Raw genomic sequence first — 15,916 nt, 5'->3', positions numbered from 1 at the left:
TCTGTCTGCCCTAGGATTTAAACCCAAAAAACCCCACACACCTCTAGGACAAACCTATGTGGAGAGTAGCTCTTTACCCACAGGATCTGCTCACTTCCCTGGATGTACTGAGACACCCACCAATTTTCATTAAAATTGTATCAACAGAATGATCTCTCCAAAATCTTACAGCTACAGATGCTCACGTGTCTCCCATATTTACAAGCCTAAAGCACTGCGTGGTGGATGTTCATTTATTCCCAGCATAAACTACTACGTGTATTTTCTTATCTCGAACATGCTGTAGATACCTGCATTTCCAATTACAAAGTGAATGCAAAATAAATACCCCTAATTTCTGAACTGCAGTGTGATTCAAGGACAGCAAACTGACGGCTAATGAAAGGTTGACAGACAAGTAGGGACAGTGCACTGTTAATTACAAGGAGCACAGCGTACATTGCAAAGAGCAGGAAAAGCCTGTTCATCCCGCTGCTGGATCTCGTAAAGGGAACGAGACTCCTCTATGGCCTGCTTCTCCCTGCGCTCCTCCGGAGACAGCCCGAAGTAGTGACAGTCCCGGCCGCCGTGGCTCAGCTCCTCAGCTCGCTCGCGCTCCGCCTTCCTACGGGAAAAACCAAACAGCGTGGCTTGGGCTGGGAAATTCCCCACCAAACACACTACAGACTCGTGGGTTAGGAGGAGGAAAGAAGATGCAATGATGGAAACAGAAACTCCGCGGCAGCAGCAGCCCAAGGAATCAAAAAGCCACTACCAACAAATGCAGGCAAAATGCTCTTCTCATGCTCCCTTCAAGGGCTAAGTCAGAACACAAAGCAATCCCCTATGACAGGTTCAGCACAACCTGAAGGAAGATATTGGCCATGCCAAAGAAGCACTTGCAACATTATTTCAGCCCCAACCAAAAAGAAAAACAACTAGAACAAAATCCACACTAACAACCGCTTTTCAAGACAAAAACGTGGATTTGTAGGTGGTTTCTGTCATGCAAAAGAAAAAAAAACAACTCCCATGCTTGTGTGTATTCTTAAGGACTTGGGACACTTCCTGAAAATTCAATGGCAATGTATTTCAAAAGAGTACGCTGGAAGCATCTGAAGCCGGCACCTGGGCTTCCAGCAGCTCAGTCAAGAGTTCAAAAGCCAGGGAAGATGCTGCTTGCAGTTTTACCTTGCAGACTGGGAAGGATTCCTGCCCGGAGCTTTTTGCTCAGTTGAGGTCTGATGAGGTTGGGGCCCAGAACACAAGAACTGGTGCTGTCTGGTTCCCACAGTATGCTGCAGTCGAGGAGGTAGTGCTGACTGGGGTTTGATTGACTTGCTCTGATTCTTTGGCCCTCTGCACTCTGCATCTGTGATATCAGCATCAAAACACGTAAGACTTTTGTTTTAATCATTTTTTTAAGCTCTTTGGGACGAAACAGCTGACAAAGAAGATTCTGCCATACAAAGACAGGTACAGTCCTACCAGGCTGAGCATTCTGCCCCCACGTTGGGTAAAACTTCTTTATCTTCTTCCCTGGCACAGTGTTCCAGCCCTCCATAGGAGAGGTCTGTGGAAGAGGTTTAAGGCTCTTCAGTGAGACAGCATGCCTACAAAACAAGGAATTATGGAGGGAATAGCATCTTAAAAGACCAGAGTGGGACTTGCATAAATTAATACCACATGTTCACTTATATTGACAGATCTTTCCATTTTTGAGAACACTGCATTCAAAGTCCTTTGGTTTAATGATTCAAGCAATGTGTAGAACAGCAAAAACATTTTTTTTTTTCCTTTTTACATAAAACTGGTAAGTTGACACAAACTTATCCAGTAAAGAATGATCAGCCATTTGTGAAGTGCCCCTTGTAATGTCTTCAGGGAAGACAGAAAAAGGGAATGCTCACAAAAAGCAATGTGCTTAGATAAAAGCAACATACTTAGACAAATTTATTACCAACTGCAATAGGGGACAAGATTGAAAGATGTTACATTGATGGTCTATGTCCCCAGAACAATTACTGCCTTGTTAAGTGAGGATGCTGTAGCAAGGAGAATGTCCAAGCAACTGTTTACATTGTTTGAAAGGCAGACATTCAAACAAGTTAAACTCCAATTTAAAAAGGGTTCAAACTGCAAGATAATCTTCATATCTTGCAATAGTTTTTTTCAATGGAGATCAAATGAGATTAATGGGCATCTTCCTCATTTACCTCAATTGAAAGTGTTTCCTCTTCCCAAACTACAACCAATGTGTGTTTCTTTGACCCAGAAGTCACAGGACTTAGAGCAGAGCTCGGGATGTCTCAAACTGCTCTCTCCCTGCCCTCTCCCCACCAAAACCCCCCAACAAACAAAAAACCCCAACCCACACAACCAAAAACATCAAATCCACAACAACCTTTAACACTTTTTTGTGCCCCAAGGTAGGGCAAAGATGATGCTGATCTAAACAGCAACTTAGCACTCTGTATGAAATCAAACAGAGCTGCCAAAGGAGCTCAGTGGTTTAATGGACCTTTCAATATAAAAAGCTTGTCACAAATCTAGCACCTAATTATTAAGTGCAAGCAACACCTTATTAGAATGGTGTCAGTCTGTTTAGGATTGAATCTTGTGCACAAAAAATAAATTTAAAATGCTATTAATGTAGTTACTGTTCTACTCTGCAAGTAATACCCAGACTACTATGAAGTGATAATCAATTTTTCCTTTTTTTCAATAGTATGCTGTTTTCTTAACAAATTTGTGGCAGAACTGCTCCAAGTAAAGAAACAGATACGTTTCAGGGGCTGAAGTGAACTCTGAACCAAAGTAATGCTTTGCTCAGTTTGTGCTCCCTTCCAAAAGAGATTAGGCACTCACTTAGCTCCAAGCTCTTCTACAAATACAACAACTGGCCCATTCTCTGAAAAAACTTCTTGAATATGGGCGTTATAAAATTTCCCATTATGGTCTAAGCGCACCTGTAAAGAACAAGAGTAAGGAAAAAAACTGGATTAGCTCCAAAGATGACTGTGAGAGGAGGTAACTCTGTAAAATATCAACAGTGTTAGAAACAGAACTAAATCCAACCTTCAATCCCTATTGCTTCTTCAAAAAGAAATAAAAATACTATTAAAACAAACACACACACAACACTAAACAAACAGCCCACAAAGAAACAGCTTGCTGGGGAACACTACTTAATGAAATATGCTTTTCAAAACCACATGAGAAAGTTAAAAGCAATCAGTGCAGCCAGGCTTTTCGGCTTTACTGAAAACACTCTCTCTCACAATAAAACTCAAAGCTTTTCCCTATTAAAATCCACTTCACTTCAGTGAAATGTAGTCTAATTAGGAACATAATAAACACCAATTACTTCGGGAGTTATTCTTCAGAAGGTTTTTTTTAAGAACAACCAAAAGAAGTTCTTTAGACACGATCATAGCATTACTTGTCTGACTGACATTCTATGTTCTTAAAATACTTCTGTTGAATAAAAAATAAATTTCTTCATGTTTCACTACAGTATTTGGCTTTACAGTTGTATTTAGTCAACTCTAATTTTCATTATTCACTTCATGTTTTCTTCCCATGTTTGTATACTATATATTTACTGTCCTGCCACATACATATAAAATTTGACAGAGAGAATACATTAATTACCAGAGTGTTTTCTCCTAATAATATCTGTACTCTTCAATAAATACTACACGTGACAGCCTGAGGGTCTTAAATGCAAATTTTAAGCTGGTACTATTAAGCAATAAATAATCAACTTGGCATTAGGTTGGTTTGGTTTGGGGGCTGGGGAGTTGAGGGCTTGTGGCTTTGTGGGGTATTTTGTGGTTGGGGTGGGTTTTAGGTTTAGAGATGTGTTTTCCCTGCAGTTTAGTCACTATGCTTGATTCCATTACACAAATAAAAAAGTACAAACTGAAAGAGCCCCTGTGCTGCATGATTATTTCATCATTAATATTAATGATCAAACTGAACATTTTGTCATTAATAGATGTAATAACTTTAATAACATTAATAACTTCAATAGATGGTCAAATGTCCTAGAAAGAAACACGTTTAGCTGAGTACCACCAGCTTAATTAACACACTTAAGGAGACTAACCTACAAACTGAGAATTTAATGGCAAACCTTGCTTCTTCTTAAGCAGCAACACTTAATACAAATCTTAATAGAATTTGAAAACCAATAGAAGAACACACTTGCAACACCAGGAGAAGAAGTATTGCCCAAGACTTCAGGATCTGCAGTACCTCAAGCAAGCTGTACCTTGTTACTTCAAAGTGCTGAGATTTTATCAAAGCCAATATACGAAGAGTAATCGCTGTCTCCAGTGTCAAACATAAATACATGGATCTACAGTCCCATGCTTAACGTTGAGGCTCCTAGTCATCTTATTACATTGGAGTTCACCTTGTGGTTTTTTAATGGTGCAAAATTGCACTGATAGCCGTATGCAAAATTGCACTGATAGCCGTATGTATGCTGTAAGTCATGAACACTGCCAACAACTGAAGAACGAGTATACCCTCAGCAAAGGACACAAACCAAGAGTACTTGGAAAGGAGCAATATCAAAATAGTTAACATAGAGGGAAAATGGACATCTTGAGCAAACTGTTAATGCGTCTGTAAACTACCATTCAGTATTACTTACTTGACATTTATCTCCAATGGAGTATTGCATGCCAGCAGCAATAGAGAAATCTTGTTTTTGCTGATCTGTAAATACAGAGGCAGTAATACACTGTTAGTTTAAATATATCAAAAGGATTACTTTCTTGATGCAGTAAAAATGCAAACGACATGTTTAGGCCCTAAATCTGCCCTCTGACCCATGTGAGGAAAACCAAACTAAACCCAAACTGCCACCTGCATCAGTTCTTCAGGAGGGCTTCACCTCACACAGCCTGCAAAAGCTGCAGCTTTGAAGTATTCTGTTACTCACCCCATTTGGATCGGAGCCAAACATCGTATTCAACGTTTCTGTAAACCAAGGGATCCAGCGATTTCAGAACCTTTTTAGGCAACACCAACGAGTCGGGATTCCCATTGCTCTCAAGGTGCTGCATGGAACAGAACAAAGTGCTAAATGGTCAACTACACAGACCTGTCCGTCCAGCTGTGCATTTTTCAATCACAGGGCTCAAGCCTTGTACTGAAACACAGAAATGCTGAAAATACACAGAGCATACAGAGCTTTGACAAAAACAATTAAATGGCATTCCTTTAACCATGCCAGAACAAATCTAAGAACTAAGCAGCATGAAAAAGGACATTATCCACCTCTGAGCACGTCAAAAATATACATTACTTTTCAAAGAGACAGGTAGATTTTAGGATATTACAAGTTAGGAAAGCTATTAACTCAAGAGTCTCTCATGAACATTCAACACTAAAAGATATAGCCGAGTACAAATTATTAGAAAATAAATCTTAATGGATAAATACCTTGTTGCCAGAAAGAGACTTCATTCCATTCGTATCACTAACTGTTGTAGTTTTACTTCTGTAATAGGACAGAGGCAAGTCATGTTTTCATAATGAATTACAGCATTACTAAGGCCTGAAAACCAGGTAAGACATATCTAAAAGGGAATAAAAATAGCGACACTACCATTCTCTATATATTTTCCTTACAGTAAGCATATCACAGAATATCTTCATCTCTTGAAGTGAAAAAGCTGTCTAAAATAAAAACTGTATTTTTAACTTACTTTGATAAAGAAATAAGATTTGGGGTTCAAGTACGAGTTTTAGGAAGTCCATCTTATGTGTTCTTTTTTGTTGTTACTTGGGGGGGGGGGCGGGGAAGCAAGGGATGGAAGACCAGAGAAACGAAAGTCCTCTTAAAAGTTTTGCAACTACATGAGGAAAGCATTGCAAAAGTAGACATTAAAAAAAGGTCAAAACCAAAACCTACTCCATTAGTTAACTTGCACGAGGCACTCTAATTTACTCTTATTTTCTACACACAACATCACTGGGAAAATACTTTCCACAGAGAAAGTCCCAAGTATTTTTCCTACAACAGTTGTACACAACTCTCTGCATTAACTTCTCCCAAAACCACTGCACTTTATAACAACGAAATTGAAAAGTTTATATTTGTAAAATGAAAAGAATCTTCTGGAAAATTAGCTGATGAAACAAGCTGAAATCAACTTTAAGACAAGCAAAAGATTTAGGACTTCATAAACTCAGTAAAGTGTCTGTAATTTGCGTTAACTGGGTCAAGAGTCACATACACACACGCCAGCCCCCTGCCTTACAGGACATATGGTTTGAATCAAAAACATTGAGCTCCACAGTCTCCAGTGAGCATATGACCTTATTTCCAAAGGTGCTAAGGAGGTTAGCAGGATATTTTCTTAGGAATCCCAAAGATACAGGGGAAGGCTACTGCATTTGAATCCCAGGAAAGTTCCAAGAACAGAAAGGAATAAAGAAGATTTCCATTAGCTGACATTTAGCTATAACTGTTTCCTGATGCAGAAATACTTTGTATTTTAATTGGCAACATTCCCTAGTATTTTTTTTCCAAACACAAAAATAAGCTAATCCCTTTCCCAGAACTATTTTTTTTTTCCTGTGATCATCTTCTTGATCTTCCTTTCTGCTGTTTTCAACCTGTGGGACAAACCAGCTCGCAACAGCTCACAGAACTTCTGCCACATGCCACAGAGAGAGCCCTAGGGGAGGACTGTAACAATCAGTGGGAAGAGGGGACATGATCCACTGATGCAGCATCACCTCCACAGTTTCAGTGGAATTTCACACCAGCCAGAGTTAAGAACCCCATTAAACAGAAGAAAACCTGCCAATACCTAAGAGCAAAAACGGCACTGTGAATGACTGACTGTGCAAAAGGAGTCAGGTCAAAATCTCAAAGCTTGCTAGAGTATCCAGCAAAATGAGTATTAATCCACTTCCTTATGATCAAGAACAAAATGGAGCAAGTGACATCTGAACGTCTCCATTAGCTTGACCTCAGGCAGGTATTCCAGCCCCCAGATGTGGAAGCCACACAAGTTGGATCAGATTCCTGTAACTCTACTCAGCTGCAGAGTAAGCCAAGTCATTCTCACAGAGTCTACCATGCCAGACTGGCACACTGACAGCTCTCCCAGGGAATTCTGCTACTCTAAACAGGAAGAAGCACATGTTGCAATGGCAACAATCCATTATGTAAAGAGACTCAAAGCTAGACTGCAGGAAGAACAGAGGAAGGCCAGAAGCCTGTCCTCAGGTAAGTGAAGATTACACACTGCACTCTTTCACACTTCTAACCCTATCTCTTTGTGCTTCTTAGTAACTTTTAAATGTTTTCAACCCTGACTGTTGGATTCCACTACCCACCAGAAATTCAGAAAACTCATTTACCCTGTGTTCACAGGCAACTTTTCAATTTCATTTACCTGTAGTTGTCATCTTCAGAATCCGAAGCAGACACTTCACTGCTCCCATTACTTTCCTCTGCCACCCCAACAGCACTGAGCTCTGCCATGATTTTCTTTACGTCCACATCAAACACTTTCTCATAGAGCAACTCGTACAGCAGAGCTGGGTAAGAGGAAGAGAAAGTGGAAGAGCAAAATCAATTACCAGCTAAATCAGTTTTTATTCCACCATTTCGGATGGTAATCACACAGGCACTGACAACTCAACCTGAAAACCAAGCCACTGAAAATGACTATAATAAACTTCCATACAGAGCTTTGTCCTGAAACCTAACACCAACAACTTTCAGGGTTTTGGTAAAAATATGTTTTTAACTAACGGCTTAATACTTACACTGGCACAGAGCAGCCTTCTCTGCATACTCTATGGGATACACAATATCATAGTGGTTTCCATTTGAGAAGCACAGCAATACCTATTAAAAAAAATCACACAGGTATTTTAGGCTTTGCATCTCGCTTGATTGTTCATAAGCACTACCTTTAAATTCAATTTAAGGTACCCATGTGCTTTGTTTTCTCTCAAGACCTCAATGTATCAATAAAACAGCCAAAATGTTTAGTGAATGCACTTTAAACCAAACAGAATTTGAACAAAAGCAAAAAAAAAATTTAAGACAGAGGTCAGTGCCTGAAAATAGATTTTTACAGAATCTTATATTAGTAGGAAGACATGCCACATCCTAAATACATCCCATCTACTTAAAAAGAAGTGTTACATCTATTAACAGTACAGCTGGCTTAAACATGTACAAAATAAACTGCTAAAATTGAATTCTCAGAACATTTCATTGTGTTGAATACTAAAAGCCACACGCAACCACTTGCTGTTCATAAAGCAGTCTCACTTCAGCCTGTCACAATAGCCATATTTTTTAAATATACCTTATCAGAAAAGCCATTTTCAGTTACACGTGAAGGAGAAGCATTTGGCTCCTGGTATATTATGAAATCTTTCCTGGAAAAAATAAAGTAGCAGTTAAGAATTTATTTTAAAAGTAGTATCAATAAAAATTTGAGCACTGAAGTCAAATTCAAGGAAGATACATAACCACAGAAAACACCTAGTGGCTTCTCTGCTATAATCAATCTCTGTCATGATTTTAAACTTAAATATTTTCTCTCTCTCCCTTTCATCCATAATGTTCGCTTAGAGTTCTTTGCTTAACAACCTGTCACCTTCTTCAACTTCTTTCTCACATAGGCAAAAGTGTTATCAGTCTCGCAAAATAACTGAGCGTATTCACAGTTTCTGGATTAAAAAAAAAGACAAACCAACACTCTTTACCTTTTTACACCTACTCAGAAAAAGCAATTCTGAGAGGAAAAGAAAACCCAACCACTTCAGGGAGCAAAGAAAAATTTACTAGATAACCAACTTATATTTGTGAGAGGTCTGAGGAGTGAAAGTGAAATCAAACCTATCTGTACTGAATTTCTATCCGGTGGCTGAAAAGTCTCAAAGTCACATATTGGAACAGAACAGGAAATTCTTACTTCCCTTAGGTCTCCCAGCAAGCAGGAAAGGGAGCCACTCTTTCCCCGTACCTCCACCACTATTCCTACTTTCCCTGAGACTCTAAATTGCCTTCTCAATAGAAGCCTGTCTTCCCAAAACAAGCACAGCTATAACTACTCCTGTATGCTCACCTGTGCAGTGAAATACTACATAAGATTTGCATCTGTGCCACAAAACCCTCCTGATGCCTTCAATGGAGATTTAAAAACCTCACTATTATCAACCAGGATTTGTCTCTATTCATTTATCAGCCGTGGCCCTGGATACTAGTGTGGCATGACTGCAAAATAAACTACTCCTATTTTATGAGAATACATTCCTCCTGGCCAGAAATACAAGAGATCATGTCCATCCAGTTTCTGATGGGATTAAGCATCCAATTCTTCCGACTTAAATTGACTTCTATCCCTGTACAACCTGGCTCAGAGTGACCATCAGACCTTCTCACTAAGCCTCTTGAGCCAAGCTTTGCTCTGACTTTCAGCTCAGTCCTCCCCCATCCATGCAGGACACACAACTCTGAGCTGGCCCATTCACCCCACGAAACGCAAAGGTGGAGTTCCACACAACCGCCCACACACAGCACTCCAAGTGCCCAAAGGTAATGTTTAACTGGTTTGATTCTTTCCTCTTACCAGCTGTCTCATCCATAGACAAAGCCATTAATTTACAGTAAACATTTTGAAATTCTGAATTTTTAATGGGTTTATAAACAGCAGACAGTGAAGATGCTGTGAATTACTCACTCCCTTGCACAACAATCAGAATGGAGTTATAAATATTCAGCACACTGGTTCTCACTACCTTGTGAAGAAAGATTTAATACATAGGAAATGGGCGCAGCTCACACATGAGCAATAGGGTTAGTACTAAAGCCTTGGTGAGAAACAGGAAGAAAAGCAATTTTAACAAAAAAACTAGGATATTAAAATTAACAAAAGCTGTATGAGCTTACCCACAACTGGCTGTGCAGGTGAGATACATGGCATTATTGCAAACCTGTATTCACATACCAGACTAAATGGCATTATCTAAACTCACTTTTCTATTTTTATTAATCCCTCGACAGCTGCAATTTTCAAATATATTTTTAATTTTACACAGGACTATGGTATGGCACGGTAAAACATAATTCTATCTTTAATGTTCTAACTCATTTACTAACAAAACAACAGAAATTATCTCAGTAAAACATACTGAAAGGTTTTCTTACTTGTACATAAGAGAAAGGGCACTTATTTCTACTTGTCCAACCCATTCCTGTGTTGAAAACAAAAGAAAATGAAGTTCAAACAAATACACAATTATACCTCCTCGTAAGCAGATCAAGAGATGTAAGAAACCATTGTTGAAAATAAATATATGAACACCAAATCTGGAGTTCAGCAAGACATAAAAGAACATTCCCCAAACCATTTTACAGTAGAGAGTACATACATAAAACTATATATTCACATAATTCAAAGACCTCCTGAGCTCAATCAAAAACACTTCAGAGGAAAAAAAAATCCAATTAGCCATCCACTTCAACAAAAGTATTTGCTTTCTATAATAAGTCAAGTTTAACATACCTGTGGATTTTCCAAACTTTTTAAATAATCTTCAAATGGCCCCTCTATGAACTGTATTTAAAAAAAAAAAAAAAACAACCAGCAGTAATTAGTAATTTTTAATAGTGCAGCATATGGAATCCCCAGCCTGTGACCCACTGTACCAATGGGAATGTACCACTGAAAATGGAAGTCTCCCCTGCCCTCAAAAAGCTTACAGCCTAAATATAAAAGGATGACAAGATGAAGGAATGAACAGCCAAACACACAGGTTTGCCTTGCAGAAAATAACCACGTAAACAGCTTTCAAAATCATCACACAAGTCAAAATAAACCAAACAAAAACCCCCAAAAAGACACTCAGCAGCCAAATGGGGAATCTGAAAGAAAGCAAAGTTGATGTCATGTAGGTGTTTCTGGCAATCCACCACAGGCATGCAGAGCATCACTGAAGAGAGGAATTGACTTGAATTCAAATATCTCGTTAAATAAACAGCAATGGACACCAGAAACAGGAGTCACATTTCCATAGTATGGAAGCAGTGGTCAGATCTAGTGCAGCCAAATCATACAGCACTTTTTCCCCTGTTCTGTATCACCTCAAACTGCTTTTACTTTCAGCAAAGGATGCAAACAATCAGGCTACACGTCAAGTGCCAGCCCAAGGAGGTGATCCTTCCACTGCACTCCCTAACACATATGAGGAGGCCAAATTCACATCTGCCAAGAGAAGAGAAACATGCTGCAGTAGTTGAGACATCTTCACTTCAAAGCGTTTCAGCCACACTGGCCACAGGGAGGCAGCTTTTAAAAATTGCTCTTTGGTCACAACCTGCTTGATCTACTTGAAATAAAGATCCACAGAGGTGCAAACTAAGAGGGAAATCCCTTTATGAACTTGAGCTACAAGCTGGATGGCCTCTTTACCATTGATTAAGAGACAAGATAATAAGGAGAACTGCGTAGAGTAGTGACATTGAAAGTTCTGCTTTATCCACTTGGAAGTGAGAAAAACTAACAAGCCTGGCCCAAATTTTTAATTTGGACAGAAGCAATTGGGTGTGAAGTTAAAAAAAGGTGGATCTGCCAAACATGATCACAGACAGCAGTTACTTTTTGCGTCAGAATTAAATGACCTGAAGATAACGCACAGAGGAAGAAAGGAAGGACACCAGGAAGTTCCCATAGGAAACTGAAGAGTTAGAGAATGAATGTAACACAGCAGCAATTCAAGATAACACTTCAAGAAAGGCTGAGGATGGAAATGAAGATGGTGGCTACACCCCTGAAATCTTGGTTATAACAGTATCAGTGAAAAGAAAGACACAAATTCAAGCTGAAATCACTACAATAAACAGAGAGAAGAGGGACTTCAGGAAGCACCACCATGTCAAGAGAGTATAACTACTGAGGAGGCACCAAGTGCATGGCTGAACCAGGAGATCAGGGAGAGAGGCATTTATTGTTTGGGTGTTTTAAAGAGATAACAGTGGTGTGTATTCCAGACAGAAAACACAAAGCAGAGTGAGAAACAGAGGCAGCAAAGGAAATCAGCAGAGCTGAAGCGAGGTACCCGAGGGAGGAAGAACACTGGGAAGTGAAAACAAGTATGAAACACCCACTCTCTCGAGAAACTTTTTAAAAAAGAGACATTTCAGAAGGACAGCAAAGATGGACAGAGGAGAGGTCACACCTTGGGATAATGTCTGAGGGGGAAAAAAAAGAGCACTGGGACCAGGAGTTTGGATGAGAGAGACCAAAACAATACTAAAACCAGCCAGGGCTAACAAAGCAGGGATGGGAAACAACGTACACTTAGGAGTCCAAAAGGGCATGGAATTTCAAAACACTACACAGTGGAATGAGGGAACAGAGGCAGAGAAATAGATACTGCAGTGAGCGGGGTAATTCTGGAAAGAAAGGCATTAAAAAGTCAGCAGTGAAAAAAATGAAGAAGAGAAACACCCAAGAGTTAGAAACAACTGGAAGGAGTCAAGTCAGAGCTGCATTGTCCCAGGGAGATCTGCTGTATTTTATGTCATTAATTCCTGATAACTTCCACATTTATGTGATCACTCATATTTGAGCTGAGGGTACTAGGTCAGAAATTACAGCACAAAGACACACCCTTATTCCATTCCTGCTTTCCTTCTCCTCCCTATGCCAGCGCATACCTAAAACAGCCTTTGTATTTTGGGTCTGGGTAAAGTTAGAACAGAAAAAGAGAGTAACGATCTTCTAGTAGCAAATCCTTACACACGCTCACTCCCCTTTTGTCTGTCCTGGAAATCAGGTAACAGTATATACACTAGAACCCATACAAACACAAACAGGAGCACCATTATCGATTAATAATGCTCTTTTAAAAGGAAGAAAAAAAGAATTTTCTAATGTTAACACTGACAGCATTGACCAAGTATAATGAATATCAAAATATTTTACATCCATAGTTGATAAAAAGCTTAGTTACAGATGTTTAGGGGGGGAAAAAAAGTGCCAAGGCATAATAAACTGCAGACCCTGAAAAAAATTTCACTAATGTCAGTCAAATCCCTTATATATTAGAAATGTAATTAACTAGCACAACAAGAACATTTTATGACTTTAATAAAAGTAGGCATTATACGAAACTAAAATCTAGATTATAGTAGCTACAGTATAGACTACTAAAGATTAAGTTTGCTTTTCTTTCTTCATGAGCCTTAAAAACCTCCCCCACACCACATCCCTCCAGTCCAAGGACCACACCAGTCTCTTCCGGCTTATGAAAGTGAGTTACTACCACGTATGTGCAAATTAATTAAAACACCACCAACTGGTATTTAGCGATGATGAATATTGCCACAAACATAGGGAGGTGCAGAACATGCCAAAGTGGAAGGAATAAAGCAACTTCTCTAAAACACTGACTAAGAAAACAAAAATACTTACTGCTTCAAATTTTTCCCTATTATTCCGCAGATAGTCTACACAAGCCATCCTGACATCGATGTGCCGAGACTGAGAGTGCAACACCTACAAAGGGAGAAAGAGAACAAGGTGATATTGGATCTCAGGAGTTTTGATGACAGGCCACAAATAATTAATGACTGCTGCCTAAATACAGGCTTGGAAATACTCTAGTTTTATTTTTAAGAATATTTAATATGCATACTCATTCAGCAGCAACATCTTCAGGCAAGTCAAATCTCAATTACTTAATAAAAAATTAAGTAACTGCAGAATTCACAGGTTTGCCAAATTCAAACTTTCAATTTTATGAGGATTTACAAAGCAAATGAATAGCATTTATTGTTAATCTTTAACTGCCTCCTTTGTAAAGGACTTCAGTAACTGAAGGAAGTTACAGCAGGAATGGATGAGGAAGTCACCTACCAAGATGCATTCACTCAAACAAAATCCAACCAAGTCTCACAGTGCACGTTTACCTTCTCGTCAAGAGGCCTGTTGCCCACACACTTTTTTGGAAACCAGGAATTCAGTTCCCAATATGACACCTGCATTCTAAATCCCGTTCAAATCTCTACTGGAAAACTATTACTTCACCACAGGTTCCAAGTTATCTCAGTGCAACGTAGGGAAGCACGAGACTATTTAAGTTGCAGTGTCTCTTGCAGTCCTTACACACTGCCCTCAAAATAAATCACTTCCAAATTCAGTTTTTCCAAATGATGAAAAAAGAATTAAACCAAATTTGCAGACAAACACTAAATAGCTCTGAATTGAAAAACTTACTTTCTTAAAGGTCATTTCCAACCTAAATTATTCCATAATAAGAATAGGACGTTTAAAATGTAACAGCTGAAAAAAGTTCTATTCGCACTGGAGTGTAAGAGAAACTTTCTATGTATTTCATTTAAAAGTCAGAATAGCTATATATATTACATATATATATATATATATATATATATATATATATATATATCTTTGAGATTAAAGAAAAAATTCTCCAAACAATAGTGCTTGCTTGCCTGAACTTATCAATTCAGTGGGGAAAGGAATTTTTTTTTTTAAGTGATCTGTGTATAATTAGCACAGGAATCTGGGTTCCCACAATCAGAAGCACCAGAGCTCCCACTGCTGTTTGCTTGCACTTAAGACAAGATGACGCTGTCGCTTTTTTCCTTTAACACTAACGCTGAAATGGGGGAGGGGAATTCAACAGGAAGAACAGAAAATAAATTACACACTTTCTCTAATTTTAGAGTCAACTAATTAACAAAACTAAGAACGTGGCTTTTCAGCTCTTTCCACTAAACTCCTTTCCCTAGACAATCTCATACCCAGCAGCTGTACTCCTATCTTGGGATCTTACACTGAAAAAAGCTCTGAGGAGGCGGTGGAAGGTCAAAACAGATAAGGATTTCTTGGTGGCAGGAGGCAGCTGTACACACATAACTTGTCTCACCTCGCAAGGTGGAAATTATTTCAATAAAGTCACGGTTTTCACTGGGACATGACTGCATAACCTTAACCTATACCTGTCTGCGCTTTAACGCTAATTACCACCCACTAACGAGATCCACTTCCCATGCTTTCGTGAGAAGGAGCTTCGTTTATGTAACCAGTTACCTGCTCGGCCACAGCCCTGAAAAGGCAGGACCCATCCTTGGCTACTTTCTTCCTGTACAAGCCCTGAGATCGCAGGTAGCGGTCCATGGACGTGTCCCCGGGGGCGTCCCCGCCGCTGCCGGGATGGCTCTGCTCCCCTCCGCCGGCCCTGCCCGCCGCATCCATGTTCACCGAGGAGAACGCCGCACCCCTCCTAGTCCCACATGGCGAGGGGAAGGCGCGGCGCAGCCCCGGGGCCGGGCACAGGTGCAGCAGCCGGAGCGGGGGGGTTCCGCAGGAGCAGGAACGGGAGCGGCAGGAAGAGCAGCAGCCGGCTTCACGTCGTCCACTCGCATGTGGGGAGCGCGGAGAGGAGCGGCAAAGTTTCCTGCGCAGCCCGGACTCGCAGCTCCGTCACCGCCGCGGCTGCCCGGCTGCTGCGGAGGGCCGGGGCCGGCTCCGGCGGCTCCCGGTGCCGGGGGGAGCGGGCGCGTCCCGGGAGCGCAGCCGGCCTGCGGGCGGAAAACAAAAGGGAAAGGAAGGACACGTGCGGCCCGCCGGGAGGGAGGGAGAGAGGGAGGGGAGGGCGCAAACAGGAGCGTAACCTGGCGCTTATTTTCACTTTCAGCCCGGGCGCTGCTGGGAGCCGTAGTCCCGGAGGAGGAGGAAGCAGGAGGAGGCGGACACAGCGCCCGGGGCCGGGCTGTCAGCCGTGCTCCCGGTCAGGATCATTTCACCGCTTCTTAGTTTTAGAATCAACACGGGGGAGGTGGTTGGTGAAAAACTCAACATTAAGCCGGCAGTGTGCGCTCGCAGCCCACAAAGCCAGATGTGTCCTGGGCTGCATCCAA

General features: G+C 40.6%; 1 protein-coding gene across 8 annotated transcripts in view; it reads right to left on the bottom strand.

The window, feature by feature from the left end:
- OTUD4 (OTU deubiquitinase 4) overlaps positions 1 to 15,916 on the bottom strand; it is a 28,684-nt gene that overhangs the window by 9,826 nt on the left and 2,942 nt on the right. For 6 of the 8 annotated variants that reach the window (XM_066186545.1, XM_066186548.1, XM_066186549.1 and 3 more), the window contains exons 2-15: positions 15,087 to 15,577; positions 13,446 to 13,529; positions 10,536 to 10,586; positions 10,178 to 10,224; positions 8,331 to 8,403; positions 7,780 to 7,861; positions 7,404 to 7,548; positions 5,437 to 5,494; positions 4,934 to 5,051; positions 4,643 to 4,707; positions 2,848 to 2,948; positions 1,468 to 1,592; positions 1,171 to 1,351; positions 439 to 604 (exon numbers count right to left, since the gene is read on the bottom strand). In XM_066186545.1, coding sequence (XP_066042642.1) covers positions 439 to 604; positions 1,171 to 1,351; positions 1,468 to 1,592; positions 2,848 to 2,948; positions 4,643 to 4,707; positions 4,934 to 5,051; positions 5,437 to 5,494; positions 7,404 to 7,548; positions 7,780 to 7,861; positions 8,331 to 8,403; positions 10,178 to 10,224; positions 10,536 to 10,586; positions 13,446 to 13,529; positions 15,087 to 15,251 — 1,461 coding nt within the window. In that variant the 5' untranslated portion in view covers positions 15,252 to 15,577. Of the gene's footprint in view, positions 1 to 438; positions 605 to 1,170; positions 1,352 to 1,467; positions 1,593 to 2,847; positions 2,949 to 4,642; positions 4,708 to 4,933; positions 5,052 to 5,436; positions 5,495 to 7,399; positions 7,549 to 7,779; positions 7,862 to 8,330; positions 8,404 to 10,177; positions 10,225 to 10,535; positions 10,587 to 13,445; positions 13,530 to 15,086; positions 15,605 to 15,916 lie in introns of those variants that run through there. The other 2 variants (XM_066186546.1, XM_066186552.1) reach the window with 2 other exon arrangements.

This window comes from Chamaea fasciata, unplaced genomic scaffold (assembly GCF_029207755.1).
Source record: "Chamaea fasciata isolate MVZ Bird 193981 ecotype frontalis unplaced genomic scaffold, bChaFas1.0.hap1 SCAF_6, whole genome shotgun sequence".
In the NCBI taxonomy this organism is placed as follows: domain Eukaryota; kingdom Metazoa; phylum Chordata; class Aves; order Passeriformes; family Sylviidae; genus Chamaea; species Chamaea fasciata.
Note: the sequence above shows the minus strand (reverse complement) of the source record. Positions and strands in the feature narration are given on the sequence as shown.